Source organism: Gadus morhua, chromosome 9 (genome assembly GCF_902167405.1).
Source record: "Gadus morhua chromosome 9, gadMor3.0, whole genome shotgun sequence".
Classification (NCBI taxonomy): Eukaryota; Metazoa; Chordata; class Actinopteri; order Gadiformes; family Gadidae; genus Gadus; species Gadus morhua.
The window spans coordinates 15,783,262-15,800,201 of record NC_044056.1 but is presented as its reverse complement, the minus strand read 5'-3'; the positions used below and the strand labels follow the sequence as shown (position 1 = coordinate 15,800,201).

Here is a 16,940-nt window from a genome sequence, read left to right as displayed (position 1 = left end):
GGCGGGTTGAGCCCGGGCCTGGAGGGAGGGTCTGATGGGGCTGCAGCATGTGAAGCAGGGGATCGGTGGGTGAACCAACCCTGGGAGGACCTGGTAATGGTCCCGGTGGCTCTGTCATGTGGTCGCATGTGGTCGTTCCACGGTGGGCGGATGCAGTTCACTGGCTCTTGAGTAGCTGTTGCTGGATGGGTTGAAAAAGTTACTATGCTTTATATTTTCCTCATTTCTTTTCCGCCTTCTCTATATTCATTTATTTTCACCCAAAATGCTCGCCTGTCAACCACAGTGCTGGCTTGTCTCTGTGACATGTACAGACAATAAGAGGTAAATCACATACCCAGTGACCCCAGAATCCAGAAAGGCTGTAACCGATGGTTGGCTTTACAGCGACTGGCATCACTGCATGCCTGTGTTGCGCTGCCAACAGTATCTGCTGTGGGTTTTTAAGGCAATATATATTGTATCTGCTGCTCCCACTGGCTGCAGCACCACAGGATGAAATGGAAAAACAGTGCACTTGTCTCCAAAATGTCTTGGCGACATAATTGAACCATAATGCCTCTTATGTGAGCATCCTGCGGTAAAAGGAAGATTTAATTTGACAAATGGGCCAGAGAAAGTATACCGGCACATCTGAGTCATGGAGTGTAGCTAAGCTAGCGGCTCAGTCCCTGCCAGTCTGACCTGAGAGGCCACGGCAACCCAATCATCTGCTGCTCACTGACAGCCAAGGCCTTTCTATTATAGCCCAGCTGATTATGTCTGTGGCGCTGCCAACCGCCTCAGGTGGGATAGCATTCACTTTCTCTCTCATCCAGAACAAAACCCACTATTGAAACCCACCTCTGTCTCTCTTTGGTCATTTCTTTAGGCTGGGTAATCGCTGTTCCCTCTCTAGACCGTCTGACTTCACTCAGTTTCAGAGCATTTTCCCTTTTGTATTTTTACAATTTAAAATGCAATATCTAAAAAGAAAGTGTTTAATAAGAAACAGTTCGATACTGAACTAATTGCTCTGCATGTTGGTTAGTTAAAACTAATAAATAACCCTCTGATTTGTTTGACAATTATTGACTTTCACTTTACCTACCTGTTTGTCATGAAACTAATCATGTGCTGCTAATGGTCACTGCCGTGGTAGATGATTACATCTGTGTGCTCCTGGTGGTTCCCCCGTTTGTCATGTCTTCATCCATCACTCTTCTCTAATTATTACACCTCTATCCCGCTGTTGCCAGGCTGCTGGCAGATGAGTGATCCTTTTATCACTCATCGTCATCAGCACCTACCGTCACCTCGTAACTCCCCGCGGGAGAGACGTGTCACTCTGTCACTGCATGGCGCACGCTGTGGGCCATGACGATCACGAGAGTCTAGTTAAAGCTGAAATCTCCCTTCACTTCCCCGAGACGCCAGTCGTAATCACCAACGGCCTCTTGGAGTATATCACATCATGGGTGCACATGCCCTTGTGTGGTAAATCTCGGGGGTGGGTCCGGTGTGAATGGACCCGGCCTTGACCGACAGTAGAGTGAAGTCCTCGGGGTCTGGAGGAACACGAGGAAGTGCATACCCCTGGCCCTGGCTGGGGGACCCCGTCTTAAGACGACACACATCCTTTAGCTCCCCTTCTCTCCCTGCTCCCCTTTCAGTAAAAACGGCTCATCCGCAAACTAACATCAACGGGCCATTTTGACATCAGGATCACAGGCTTCAACTAGCTTATTACAGAGATGGTATTATCACATTTTGTTCCTGCTATGTGCCTAGAATGCTACTGCGGCTAAGGGTGTGGTGCCCTTACTTAATCCCTAAGTCTACAGCTGTAAGAGCTTTGGCTACAGTGGTGAAAAGGCTCAAATCTTGAAGCTCACCCTCTGATTTTCTGTGTGAGAATGCCACTTGACCACACTCTCGAGGGAAGCTGAAAGCAAACTCAGGATCTGTTATTGCAACCTATACTTTCTGCTCAGCCCGCGCAGGCAAAGAATAGCTGTAAGTCTCTCTCCTCCCTGGAGGAGCAAGGGCTGGTTCCGCCAATGGATTATACGATTGTATGATAAACACTTTTTTTCGTCCTTTTATGTTGAACATCGCTGCGATTGTATATGAACTAATTAGAAATATGGAGGCTTACTAAGACTGTACACATACACATCAAAATTGTTTTTGTTAGAAAGCAACTAATTAAAAAAATGTATTCTCATCTAGGTTGATTATTTTTTTTCATCTCTAGCCAGTGAATCAATTTGTTTCACCTATCTTTCAGGTATCTTTGTCATGGTCACCATGGTCAATGTTTATGTTGTTGGACAGGGCAGAAGTTATCACCTGTTACTCAACGCATAGTCTTCTTATTGCATCCATGGTGGTGAACTACAATTATAGACCTGTAATTATCGCTATGTTGAATGATCACGTAACATATACATTGATCTTTAATCTACGTAGCAGTCAACGCTACAAGGCAATGTTTACTTGCACAGCGGGACATGAATAATGGATAACCAGAATTTGTGCAGTTGTATCACAAGTTCTCCAAAAGGGTTATAGACACATGTCTAACAGGGAAAGGTCCAATACTAACGTCGCCAAAACATGAATGTAATGCATGTAATGGAGGATGTACAGCAATTTATCATTATACCATTCGCTACACAAATGTACACTTTGATTGGTAATAAAATAGAATAATTTAATCCTCTAAATATTAGGGATATTTTGGTGAAAGGACAGAGCAAAAGCTTGTCTTCACGACACGATTGACGGTTCCATTGTTTCGCTAAAATTTGCCTTGTGGCTGAGGTGAATAGTTTTTCCAGTTTCGTCATTTTCTTTTGCATTTTGGCATGTTTTATTCGCTACACGTCGGGTGTAAATTGACCTTTAGACTTGGCACATTCTAGAAATAGGATATGGTTCGGCAGAAAACCGGCATTGTCAACATTGATCATTTGCTTGGGAGGGTTATTCTGAAGCCTGCTGTCTACATTGACTCTCCGCACCTAGCTTCCACGTGGTATCACGTGTTTCAAAGGACTAACCGTCTTACTTGTCTCATTCCAGCCGCGCGATCAAGACCAACCAGGACCTGCTGCCCGAGACCCCCTGGGCCAACATATTCTACGACGACTTCTGGGGCACGCTCCTCACGCACAGCGGCAGCCACAAGTCCTACCGCCCGCTGTGCACCCTGTCCTTCCGTCTGAACCACGCCCTGGGCGGGCTGGACCCGCGGGGCTACCACCTGGTCAACGTGGCCTTCCACGGGGCCGTGACGGGCCTCTTCACCCTGCTGGCCCGCCTGCTGCTGGGCCGGGGACCCTGGAGCCTGCTGGCCGGGCTGCTGTTCGCCTCGCACCCCGTCCACACCGAGGCGGTGGCCGGCGTGGTGGGCCGCGCCGACATGGGGGCCGCGCTCTTCTTTCTGCTCTCTCTGCTGTGTTACGTGCGCCACTGCGGGCTCAGGGGCCGCGAGGGGCCCCGGGGCCCCGGCGTCTGGCTCCTGGGGAGCCTGGGCCTGGCGGCCTGCAGCATGCTGTGGAAGGAGCAGGGGGTGACGGTGCTGGCGGTGTCGGCGCTCTACGAGCTGTGCGTCTTCCACCGGCTGACTCTGCGCCAGGTGGTCACGCTGCTCTACAAGGTAAACCGCGGGTGCTCGCCGCGACGGCTCTGGTTTCAAATGCAATCGCTGAGTTGTGTCTGGCAGGACCCTGCAGGATCACGAGCAGGGATCCATGGGCCTGTTTGGATTTAATGGAAGGGAAAAATAACATTTATGTACGGCCAGCTGTGAAACATGGCTTCTACATGTATTTTTTCATTTCAAACCTTTATTTACACTCGTAGGGCATCGAGGTTTCCCTCATTTACAATGACGACGAGTTTTACAGGAAGGGACATGCATAAAACAACAAAAATGACCAATAAAAAATAGCAAAACAAATAAAAAATCAAAAAAAACATCTAAAAACCGTTGCAATTTGATGAGGTGAGATGAAACATCATGTATGAACATAAGAATAAGAAAGCAAATGATTAGGTTAGCTTTCTGTTCAGGCAATCATTATCTCACTGTCTCAAAATCATCTTAAAACCCCTTGTCGTGAGATAGTTTTATGTCTGCTTGATTGTATCCTGCTTATGATCAGTCCCCAATAACTCAGCCAGATAAATTTGTCTTAAAACCTAATTTGCCATAAAGAATTGAATGACAAATTACTATAAAAGTTAATGATCGAGATTTTATAGACATTTTGATCTTTCTATTTTGATCTCTATCAGAGTACGGTAGTAGTTTTAAACCCAAACAAGAGATTTGGAACACGATTTGTTTTAGTTTCCAAGAGCATAGGTTATTTATGTTTACGGCTTGCTGTCCAATGGATTTGACATCCATAACTCCTCACCCATTACCCTACACCCAGCAGAGACAAAGTCAATAAAACCCGGCCTTCAGATAAGCCAATGTGAATATAGCTCTCTGGTGCAGCCAACCAAAGGACACTGCTTTCTGCTCAGTTGTTTAGGACATGCAGAGTCTAGAGGGGCCAGAGTGAGACAGCGGATAGTGATGGTTGAGAGAAAAATGAGGAGTCGTGAATGGAGAGTGATAGAACGAATGGAATAAAGGAGCAAATAGTGCCCATGTCATCCAGATCTGGACCTGATAGGGAGCTGCGTCTTCCTGCCTCATGAGTTGGGGCTCATCTCTGGAGAAGGGCCTGTCCATTGAGGCAGACAGGTCTTCTTAATGCCTTGTCAGGCGTGTCTGGGCCAGACAGAAACGGGCCGAGAGGGATGCAGTAGATGATACCTCGTAGCCGACACATTTCCAAAGTTTGATTGAAAACCAACCAGCCTCCAATATACGCACACATACACGTACACACATACGCTCAGACTCACAGACACTCTACCAATCACTCACTCACATGCACACACACTTTAGACCCAACTGTCGGGGAGACAGTTTGGCCCGGTGGTTGGCTGGGTTTCTGAGCGGGAGCTGCGCCTATGGAAGTCTTTCATGGTTTGCCACTGTGGTTCACTAGTTTGGCAGGAGAGGCCGAGGAACATCAGGAATTGCATATAAGGCAGCAAATTAAATGACTTCTTTGGCAACACTTCTCCAACAATAGTGTGGGGCTTCTGATTTGATTCACATTCCTGCACACTCAAAAGCACACTTTACATATTTGAAAAAGTAGAAGTCAAGTTTGAATGCAAAGTAATGGTTAAAAGGTGAAGACAATGAATGGCGGGAACGTGAAGGAAACTTATGCAGCGATGAAGATATGAGAGCTGCATAAGCGGCACAGAACGGCACAAGGAGAGACTCCTCTGCGTCGCTGCTGCAGGGACTGCAGCCCTATGTGCGGAGATGCTAAAATTGAGTGTTTTCCCCCCGAGAAAGAAAAATAAATGCCATTTCCGTTGGTATTGGGAACGTGAACCCGAAGAGGGTTTTCCACAGCGTGTGATTTGGCCTCACCACTGGCACCGTAAGGGAGAACCCTTTGACAGATCACTGTCATCATCTGCTCAACCTGCCAGGGCCCCAAGGTTCCTCGTCCTCTTGTTTTGTCTCTCTCTGCTGCGTTCTTCTCCTTCTGATCTCAGCGGCGACCCAAGGCCGTGTGTAACCTGATCACACGTATTTATATCAGTCCCACTGACGGCGGGCCGCCATGGTCGTCTATGTTTTCGTCTCTGGCTGTATTATTCGCTGGGTCTCTCATTTGCTCTCTTAGATGACAATACTAACAATAATACATTTTAAGAATTTAAAAGCAATCCAAAGTGTAGCAGAATCTTCTACTACCTCGAACACTCATACATGAAACATGGGACTAGATGGAAGAGAGGGCAGCGGACCCGATAGGTTTGAGCTCGGTTCTGCCAGGATATCCTCCGATATGTCATTCAGAGCAGGTCAGAACGGCCCATTAAAGAAATTTGGACTTGGATAGAAACTAGGCATATAACTAATAATTGGAATGTGCTGCAGCATGCTGACTACAGATGAGCTGGATCTTTTTCGATGCACTCAAGGTCGGAATTTGGAAGCCCAGACAGGACCAGGTATCACCTTAATAGTTTAAATTCTTATCAGTAAAGGGGTGAGATGGACTTATCCCAATTTGGCTCTCAGACAGTTACATCTTTGATTGAATCTGCTCCAAGTTTTATTATAGTTTATAATTAACTGCAAATATGAGTTGCTGTCCTTGTGGCTCTGGTCTGTCTTGAAGGACGTGCCCACAGGACTATTCAACACTGCACCTCAACCTATTATTCTGGCTGTCCGTTGTTTGAAGTCAAGTAAGGACGTGATGATGACAATATGCTCAAATATAGTGGTGAAAGTAGTACTTGCATACTGTTTTATTTGTCGTGGTTTAAATTATGCAACAAATTTGTGTCTGAGCATAATGTTATTAATTATGAGTTTATGGATGATGTGTCCACAGATTATTTTAATTGTTTAATCTGTATAAATTTACTCAAGGTGTGAAATTTGTTGTGTCTTGAATACTTTGGAAAAACGTGAAGATGTACATTATTGCCATATGCTCACAGTAGTTTCATCCCTACTGAGATATATTTTATATAAAACGTAATCATGGTCAGGTTCATTAATGTTGCCCAGTCGGCCTAAAAACTCATTTTAATCTTCATGTCTCTTAAACTCCAGGAACAAAGGTAACCTGCAGATAATATTACAAGAACTTGTACACAATCTTGCTGCGGTTGTGGTCTCAGGCTGGTAGTGTTTGTGTCTCTGTGATTTTCACTTGCCGTTGTCCTGCTTTTATTTTTGTGCCAAGCTTCTTGATAAGTAACACACATAGCTTTTCACACCTTGCCTCCTGATGTGCACGCAAGTTTAAGATTAATCCAAGAAGATCTAATAAAACATGAAACAATAGTGGTAGAACATTGAGCTCCTACAGCCTACAGTCCTTCAGTGGGCCAGACACAGCGCTAGTATATAGCATTGAGCTCCTACAGCCTACAGTCCTTCAGTGGGCCAGACACAGCGCTAGTATAGAGCATTGAGCTCCTACAGCCTACACTCCTTCAGTGGGCCAGACACAGCACTAGTATAGAGCATTGAGCTCCTACAGGCCTCCATCAGTGGACTAAGCACAGCCCTATTATTCGCAACTCTAGATCTTCACCTCTCATGATGGTGTACATTCATGAGCATTTGCATGCGAGTACATCATTGTCGCACACCAACCTTATAAAACCCTGAATAACATATAAACATGGACCTTTCTGTAGGACGATGCAGTGGAATCATTGAATGTTTTCCATTCTGTCAGAAACTCAAGGCTTAGACTTGCAAGTTAATGTAATTTTTCCTTCCATGTATGATTTCTTGCTTTTTCGAAAGTGGAGACTAAATGTGATATTTTTTCCCCATGTAGCTTTTATGTATTATTAATGAAGCTATGAGAATATGCTTTTGTTGTATCTTAAAGCATATGCCTTCAGTTCCTAGTATTTACCAATTGTTATAGCCACCTACTATTACATTGTTAGCGATAATTACTACCACTCTTAATGTGGAAAAACAACGTGTTTTTAAGAGCCAGTTTGCCGACAGCGTTTGCTCATAAGGCTTATTTCTGTTATGGGATTCTACAGTTAGACGACAATTAGTGTAGCTCATTTAGAAATTAAATGCATTTCACTCTGCTCCCAGGGACGGTTCCTGAACATAACGTGTTGAACAGTTCTCCAGAGGACCTGGCATTTCCATTTGAGCATTATGGGTGTTTTTCCATTGTTAGACTGAAAAAAGATAAAGAAAACTGATCTGTTAGCTGTAGTTTGAGGTAAATATTTGGACAACCTGGTGACACTAACTTTGGACTACATTGAAATACCTGGCTTTTTTGGTCATGATTAGTGTTGTGATATTATCTTTCGTTTGGTTTGTTCACTTTCTATGTTGTGAAGCAAAAGATCAGAAAACCCATCATCTCTGTTTGTGAATGTTGACCGACATTCGTTTTGCTTCTTCCCCAAACACTGTTCTGGTGGAGAAACCGGAGACTTGACAACCATGGCGACTTGTAAACACTTTCGCACAAAACTGTGCGTGTTGAGTCCGTGTAGACGTGAGTCGTCTGTGTAGATGTGAGTCAGCGTCTCCTCCGGACTGCCTGGATGGAAGCCTCTCTGAATCCCCGCAGTACAATGTAGAAACATGATGCTGTGCGACTGTCACCGGACAAAGAGGAGTCGCAGTGACGTGAGTGTGATGGCGTGCGAGCAGATGGTGGACTGTGACGGTGAGGTCATCTTTTTAGCAGTGTGTTATGAGCCCACCCTGAGGATAGACTTCACAATGTTTTTCCAACATGCAGCAGCTTTCAGCTCAGGGTTTATACTGTTTGTCCAGCTTACAATTAAAAATGACTTATTTTTTATTTGTAGCCAGAACCAGCTGTGCTATACAGGCACAGTAATATTGTGTTATCGCTGATTCATCTTCTTTGCATCCTTCATATCAACCACACAGTGCAGGTGCTGGTGCAAGGTCAGCACTCACGTGTAATCTAGGAGGGGGGTGATGATAGGTTTGGAGCGTTAACGTGGGCGGGGCTCAGGGGTTGCTATGGTGATGGTAGGGTTTGAGCGTTAACATGGGCTCTGGTGTTTCAGAGTCCCGTAGTGGAACCAGCAGGCTAGGCTCTGATTGTTAGAGATGAGGAGGGGGGGAGGGAAATGGATGATGCTAAACGGAAGCCCCCCCCCCCCTCTTCACTCTCCATTCCCTGTGAGGAATGACAAAAGTATAGAGCGGGAGGCTACAGCTATTACAGGTTGTAGGGCGAAGAGTGTTCCGATGAGTTGTAGGCCCTGAATACAAAGGAGACCTCCTCCTAGTCCTTCTGCGCGGTTCCACGGAGGTGGAGGCTCTGCTCCACCCGGGGCTCCACAGAAGGTGGCTCCATGCTCTAATGGCTTCTGTCACGTGTGATGGAGTGGGCCTGGTGGGATCAGCGGTAACCCCTACCCTCCCCTACCTGTCTCCCACCGGGGGGGGGGGGCACTCGGGCGCTGGCACTCGTCCGCATTGGGAAATGTTTTGTCCTGGTAGCCATGCATAATTCATTCGCATCTAAAAAAAAATAATAATAAAAGAGGAGAGACAGATGGGTGTAGTTTTGTCAACCAGCAAAGCTCTGTTTTGCCTTGTTATCATAACAGAATATGTGATAATTGGCGGAAGCAACGTGCAAGGAAATGGATGGAAATGGGGCACAGTTCGGTTTGCCTCCAACTCTCTTATCTACCGAATAACGTAAGGAGGACGAGTAGCACTGCGTCAATATGCGTACTGGCTTTGATGTTATGCTTTTCCCTGGTCTTTTAAAATTTAATTGAAACTGATGTGTGATGCTTTGTGTAATTTGTTACTATATATGCATATGCAATGCTGGGTGACATGCAAATAACTTTCCATCTTCGATATTTCTCAAATGTCCTGCTAAAACCGGTTTAGCCCGACAACTTTTTTGAGAAAATTTGACTTATGCCTTTTGCTTTAAGTGAATAATTACTATGAAAGTAAGTACGCTGGGCACGTTATTCCCAAATGTAGGATGGAAAAGTGTGGCTTTAAGTTGGCTCGGTGTGCAGCATTTTCCTTTTCCCATCCAGCGAGGTGGTCGGCGGGGCAGCCTTGAGACGGAGTCTGAGTGGTTCAGTCTTCTCCTGGAGAAACCTCTCAGCCATAGTTGTGATTCCTCTCACGCAGTATTTCAGGAAGGACCACCGCAGAGAGGTCTTGTTACGCTCCCGGGAGTACCCCACACACACACACACACACACACACACACACACACACACACACACACACACACACACACACACACACACACACACACACACACACACACACACACACACACACACACCTCCATGCAGAGCCAGACAGAGATGGACAAAATGTGTAAAGCCAGAGAGAAAATCAGAAGCATGGAGAGGACCTGAAAACAATGGGAGATGCATGGGGAGGGGGGCATGAACCAGTGACGGGAGTACCCAAGTGTAGCAGACATGGAGATAGAAAGAAATAGATTAAGGCTGCAGGAGAACCTGCCCCGGATAATCCAGAGACGGTGTTCTGTCTGATGGGCCCTTGGTCAGACATGTTGTCACTCTGGATGAACTCTGTAGCACTCTGTTAACCACTGGAAGCTCTATTTTAAGACGGGCATTGCAGACATGCTAGCGGTTAAAAGCATTGCTGTGCAATCGCCAAAAGAAACCCCAAGACTGTATTTAATGCTGGGTGTTTCCTCTGCCTCGTTGCTCTGTTGATATATTATATTTTTGCTGTTTTTTTATTTTCTGTTATAAATAATGTCATTTTTTTTTCGTGGTTTTCAGGGTAAACTGTCAGATTACATTAGGCTGAAAGGGAGTGTTTTTATTGGAGAAGTTCAATCGAATGATTATTGCCAATTTGTTCAGTCAAGCTATACCATTATATTAGTCTCACAAATGAGACTTTAGATTTACATCTAAAGTCTGATCATGGCCGACAAGCTCAAATCTGGGTCAACGGGGCGTTTCGCTTTCTTTTGCTTCATATTTGTTTCAACTAATCATGTAGCTGGAGGCGTGGCTTTGTAACCTCATAATTGGCGAACAAAAAAAACAGCCAGCAGTAGTGAACAGTAAAGAAGTGTCTGTAAAGGTTTCAAATCAAACCCTTGTAGATAAGCCACTGGAGAATTATGCTGATTAAAATCTGCTTCTGAAAGCCTCAAGTCTTCTTCGCAGAAAGGTAACAGGAAACTAGGCCTAACTCCGGCCCTTGTGTTTGATGGTTTTTCGGCCCAGGCTCTGTGCAGAGGTTTTGCTATAACATGTTGGGAGTGCTGGATCCGACATTTCCATTTTATTCATGTCACCTAAAGCTCTGTGGAGTTCATCAGCAGCCCCCCAGCCTCTAGAACAGAAGTTGAACCACAGCACAACGCTTTAAGACTGAGTGATTAACGAGTTGTCTGGGAGCGCCCAGCTCGTTTACTTAGTTTATTGCAACAGTATTTGTGACTAGCTGCTGTGTGGCACTTTCACCTTCAGTCTGACATTCAGGGCTAAATAGTCTTTGGGGTGAAACCACTTATCACTTTAACTTGAAAGGAGAAATGTATTTCTTCTTTCACATTAAAGCTATATCGGTGGGTCTATCAACTGCAATCTATTCTGATGTGGGCGTACTAGGGGTCACACAGATTTTACCCTATTTATGGTTAATGAAAAACTTCTTTAGGCAGTTCAATGTAATCCCAGAGAAACTGTCCAAAGCATGATCAATATGGATATGATGTGTTATCAATAAATGAATGATAACGCATGAACTACTTTCTGACTTCACAATACAGCTAGTTGTGAAAAATATAGATTTCAAAACGCAATGCAGTATGGAGGGTTCCACTCGACTCAGACTCAAGTCAAGCTAGGCTACGAAATAAGCCTAGCTTATTTCTCCCTATTTCGTATTCTCTGAGTCACCCCTCATTTTTCAATTTCCAGTATCTGCTCCCAAGATCTCAGATTGATCTCACACAGGAGCCAGGGTCCAAGGTCCATTGCCAGCCCATCTTGAACGTCTTCCTTAAATCCCAGATTCATTAGTAATCTCTAGGCACGCAGGGGGAAGCAGAGGCAATATGAGTTGCAGTACCCTGGCTGGAGTCCAGGGCTTGTGTTGATATACCAAGACCTTAAGGACAGGAGGCATACTGTTCCAGGACACTTCCCCTCGTGCAGCAAAGGCTCCTCGCGTTCCCTCTATCTCCATCCGTTTCTCTTTATTCTCCATCACAGGCGCTTCCTTTCTTAATAGGTGTGCTTATGTGCAAAGGAACCAACAGCCCGTGGTGTACCATCATATTATGCCTGGTAAAGGGCCATTACTTTTATGAATGCACAGTAGGGATATGGTGCTGGTATAAACACACCCCACAGTTTGTCTGAAGCAAGGCTCTGTTCGACTTTGTCATAGCCTTCATGCATGCTCTGTTGGTGGTTATCATCTTTGGTAAAAGCCTGCTATACAGTTGCTCTGGTCTTCTGAATGAATAATAATGAGTAGGAACCCGGGCGTGGACAGCTAGACAAATCTATTCTTGACAGCACTGTTGAGGGTAAACCAAGAACGTGGGCTGTCGATTTAAGTAATAAATCAACGTGTGTGTGTGTGTGTGTGTGTGTGTGTGTGTGTGTGTGTGTGTGTGTGTGTGTGTGTGTGTGTGTGTGTGTGTGTGTGTGTGTGTGTGTGTGTGTGTGTGTGTGTGTGGTTTGAATTACCATCAACGTTCTCCATCTCCCTTCTCTTCAGTCCCTCCTATGAAACTTGAATCAGCATCATGTCACGGTTCAATCGCCGCAACGTTTTGCAGCCACATCATGGCTGGCCTTGGGAACCAATTGCTACAGCGTTTACAAATGTATAAGTTAATGGAGAAACAATTTAGAAATTAGTAACACATTTATTTTTCTGTTCACTGCTGAATTAGTTCAAGTCATTTCTACCGTTTCATGGAAAGGTCTTGAATGGTGATTCATATTTTCAATTGAAAATATGAATGCAAGGTCTTGATGCTTTTGCCTTTTTTAGGTCTTATAATTGAAATTCTTGAATGACAGCTTTGAGCTGAATGCCTTCTCAGCAAAAAAAAGCTGTCAACCGTATCCCCAAACTTGTTATTTGTTCATCTTCACATACTTTCCCCAGTATCTTGGGAACCAAGCATTTTTTCTGGATTTTCATGATTCAATCTAATCACTAGTACATAGTAGACAAAGTACTACCACTATGACAACCCACAATGCATCAGGCTAGCGCATTTCCCATTGTTTAGGTGTTTCTATATCTCGGGCCTCAAGCGTAAAGTCAGGGCCATCTTGGACCAGGGCTAGAGATGGCTTGTTTCTTAGCTGCGTCTGCCTTCATAGTCCACCTGTATGCCTACACATCTCATTACCCCCGGCATCTCATCTCTCCTCCCCCATCCCCCTCCCCGCTCTCCATCGGGTTAATATGAGATATGTTTTTCCTATGCCAAGGGTCTGTAGATTGCTATGGCTGATTGCTGCTGCTGATGACAAAATGGATGTGTTCTGATTGTGGCAATTGTAGAGCAGAGATCATTTTGTATGATTTTCTTTTTACTGTAGTCCAAAATTCAGACATTTATGTTGCAAAATTGGCACGTCTCTTAGACTTTAAGAGACGTGCCGATTTTGCAACATAAATGTATGTAATGTCTAAGACTTTAGAGGTTTGTTTCAAAGGAACTAAATTTCAGTAAATGCTCATCTTGAATTGCTTGGAATGGACACAGATGGTATTGGGATTGTAATTGATCTTCTGTTGGTCTAACAATTATCATTAATAAAAGACAAGAAGAGCCCATAAGTTGTTTAGATCAGACACATTTGCAAGAATTTTCCCACTATATTTTGGTTTCAACTATCAACCACAATTTATATTCTATAATTTGTATTTATTTCCCCTCGTTGAGACATTGTCAATTGGTCATAATTGGAGGAGGGTTGAATACTTCTATAGTATTGCTTTGAAGTTTTGTGTTGCTCCCACATGTTAAATGAGTCGTATTATATAAAGCTTACTTGAAAAATATATATTTTATTTTCTGTGTCTCCAACCCCTTTTCCTTGTCACCAGTGACCTGATTGTCTCCTTATCTTAAAAGTTTCATGGTCGATAAAGCTGTAGGGTCTTTATCCCTGTTACACAATCCTCATAGTGACCGGCCTATTTCCAGGGTTCTGCTCGGTGGCAGACCCCCCCCTGTTGGTTTGGAGGTCTCTGGGTGACCGGCTGACTGCATGGTGTTGTGATGGCTTCACCCGGGGTGAACCTTGTGATCAGGAGCGCTGTGTTGAGCCAGACCTAGCGGAGGGACCGCCCCATCCCAGTCAAGCTGTGAGCATCACACAGTGCTCCACATGAACTTGTGCTGTGGCACCCCACTGTGTCTGAGAGGAAGTCGTCCACATCATCGCTGTAGGTCGCGCCACTGGAGCATTCTCCTAATTTGCATGATGTATGTACGTTGCATAAGCTTTTTTGGGGGGGATGTTTTTATTATGCATTTCTCTAGTGTTTCTCGAAACAACTTTGGAAGATTTATCTCATCCTGAGACAAACGGTTGCTGGACAACCACAAGAAGAATAGGATTGCTCATGCCTCCATCTTATCTGCCGTATTGTTTACTCTAAATGTTTTAATTAATCTCCATCATTGATACTTAGACTCAATGTTTACTCTAAATGTATTTAGGTACCTCCCTCATTTACAATTGACAGTCAGCCATGTCAATCAGCTGTGGTTTAGGAAACAAGTAAAAGCAGGTATGTTGTTGTGTACTCCTCCTGGCGCAGGCGGAGGTGTGTGGAGGCTTTAAAGGTCATTGTGTTCTCTCTGTGGGAGCCTATAGATAGATGGGTGTTGTGATCTCTATCTCACTTTCATTACAAGTCTATCAGGCCCCTGCAGGATCCTGATGAAAGTCCTTCCAAGACAATTGATGCTGTGGATAACCAGGGAAGGGGGTGGGGGTAAAGGTCATCCGCGTGCTACTGCACACCCTGTACACTGTGCAGGGCTTCAGTTAGATCTGACAGCTGATTGATTGTTTGGAAAATGCTGTTGAAGGGGGGGGTGTGTGTGTGTGTGTGTGTGTGTGTGTGTGTGTGTGTGTGTGTGTGTGTGTGTGTGTGTGTGTGTGTGTGTGTGTGTGTGTGTGTGTGTGTGTGTGTGTGTGTGTGTGTGTGTGTGTGTGTGGGCACATCTGGCCATTCTGTGGAGGAAGAAAGATATTGGTATGGAGGGAATGCACCACAGACTCTAAAGCAATTCATTAATTTTCCCCCACGTTTCCCCCCACATATATTTTCCGCATTATTTGTACACACACACACACAGATACATTGCCTGCATGAGTAGCCATGGCTGTTCTTATTTCTCTTCTGTTTGCTATTTCATCCAATCAAGCGCAAGCAGTGGCACAAATACGGATGGCGTAATTTGGCCTGTTTTCCATCTCATCTCCAGGGATTTTTTTTTACAAGCTGCCTTATAAAGGCTAAATTGTTTCAATGCTGAACGGGCGAGGGGAAGTAAAAGAGCTCAAACCTCCTATGGAGTTGTACTAAACCACTTATTTCAAGCTAAAATGGATTAGAGACGAAGGAGACAAAGGCGAAACGCCTTGGCGCTCGACTTAATGGAGCCACAGCTCTGGGGGAGCCCTCGCCTTGCCTGTAATTGAACTTATCGTTGTTTAAAGGAGCTGGCATCGCTTTATCCGCAGACATATTCAGAGGAGAATTGGCCTTTGTTTTACCCAGGAGATGATAAAGATGACACGTCTGCATTGTGGCTCTTGTCCCCGGGTCTACCCTCCCGGAACGACTCCACAGACTACTGATGCCTTTTCTTTTCACCGTCGTCGTAGCCATTGTGCGTGTTCCCCCGGCAGGTCAAAGGCGTTGGGGAGTCGGCGGGGCTGCATTCAGGAGGGTATCAGCGTCGGCACGGAGCGCTTCTGTAATGCTCGGAGCGTCGCTCAGAACGAAGCCTTACCCGGCTAAGGGTTGTAATGAATAGGAATGAAACCCGCATGGCATCGCAGCGCACGCATGTAAATGAAACGCCCCAGTTGCAACTTGCTGCTCAGACATATGGACGTGGTTTGGCCCAGCCATGGCTCACTGGGCCTGGGAAGAGTCCCAATGACATATTTGTTTGTCGCCGGGCCAGGTAGCAAGTATTAGTTGGCACACGTCCAAATGAACAACAGCAGTGGGATGCAGGTGTGAAGGACTAGCGCACTTCCATGTACGCACATGGACTATGGAACACACACACACACGCACGCACACGCACACACACAGAGCGTGGTTCCCTCCTGTAGGGTGGTCTAATTACAGCCGGGGATAAAGGTACTTGAGAGAGTCCGGGGAAGGAACAGGGGGTGGAAGTAATAATAAAAAGCAGCCTTGTGCAGCTCAAAGCCCCCTCCAACCAGGCCGAGTGGCCGACAGCAGGGCATGCTGGGGGATCTGGCACCCCGCCCATCCTCTCAGACCCAGGCGTCCATTATCGGACCCCGAGACGGAACAACCCGGAGTGTTTGGGGGGGGGGGGGGGGGGTACCTTCAAGGCACAGTCATCTGCTTGCCAGGAGTTCAGCAAAACGTGTGAATACATATTTGAAATGGGCCCCAAGGAAATCATGGACATAAAATCAACTGGGCCCTGAACCTTTCTATTTTACAGCATAACATGTTATTTTTGGCTGTAATCGTGGGTAAACTAGGCTACTTCCCATAATTGGGTTTTGATTGGTTTATTCTTTACTTTGCTCCCTAGATGAGTGCTATTGGCCAATGCAGTGGCCTACCCCCGCAGTAGCCAATAGGAGAGGCTGTAGAGGAACATGAATCCAGTCTGGACCCGAGTCCCATGCAGTAGAAACTAATTTAACCCTCCCAGCCCAAACCTTTAGCAGAGTCTATACTACATGTTTACCATAGACTCTGTTAACAGGTTGGCAAACACTTTATCACAAGTTGGGGAAAGCGTTAATGATTTAATAAACACAGACAATAAAGAGGGTATGCTCTCATACCCTCGGACATACAGAGACTACAGAGCGATTCCCCTTTTTTAAATGGTTTTTAAATTAAATCTGGACTTTAAAAAATCTCTACTCCATGGCACCTTATCTTTGATGATCAGAGAGTTGTGAGTCCTTCAGACTTCTACCAGAGCAATTGGTTACCAAGCAACTGAATCCTTTGTTTTCCAAAGCCGAGGTATCTTCCTATATTTTCTGACAGGTGACCTTATGCATTTTTTAATGGTTGCCTT

The 16,940-nt window shown here is 45.2% G+C and overlaps 1 protein-coding gene across 5 annotated transcripts in view; it reads left to right on the top strand.

Moving 5' to 3' along the window:
* tmtc2b (transmembrane O-mannosyltransferase targeting cadherins 2b) overlaps positions 1 to 16,940 on the top strand; it is a 70,478-nt gene that overhangs the window by 27,599 nt on the left and 25,939 nt on the right. For all 5 annotated transcript variants that reach the window (XM_030365170.1, XM_030365173.1, XM_030365174.1 and 2 more), the window contains exon 2: positions 3,067 to 3,643. In XM_030365170.1, coding sequence (XP_030221030.1) covers positions 3,067 to 3,643 — 577 coding nt within the window. The remainder of the gene's footprint in view (positions 1 to 3,066; positions 3,644 to 16,940) is intronic.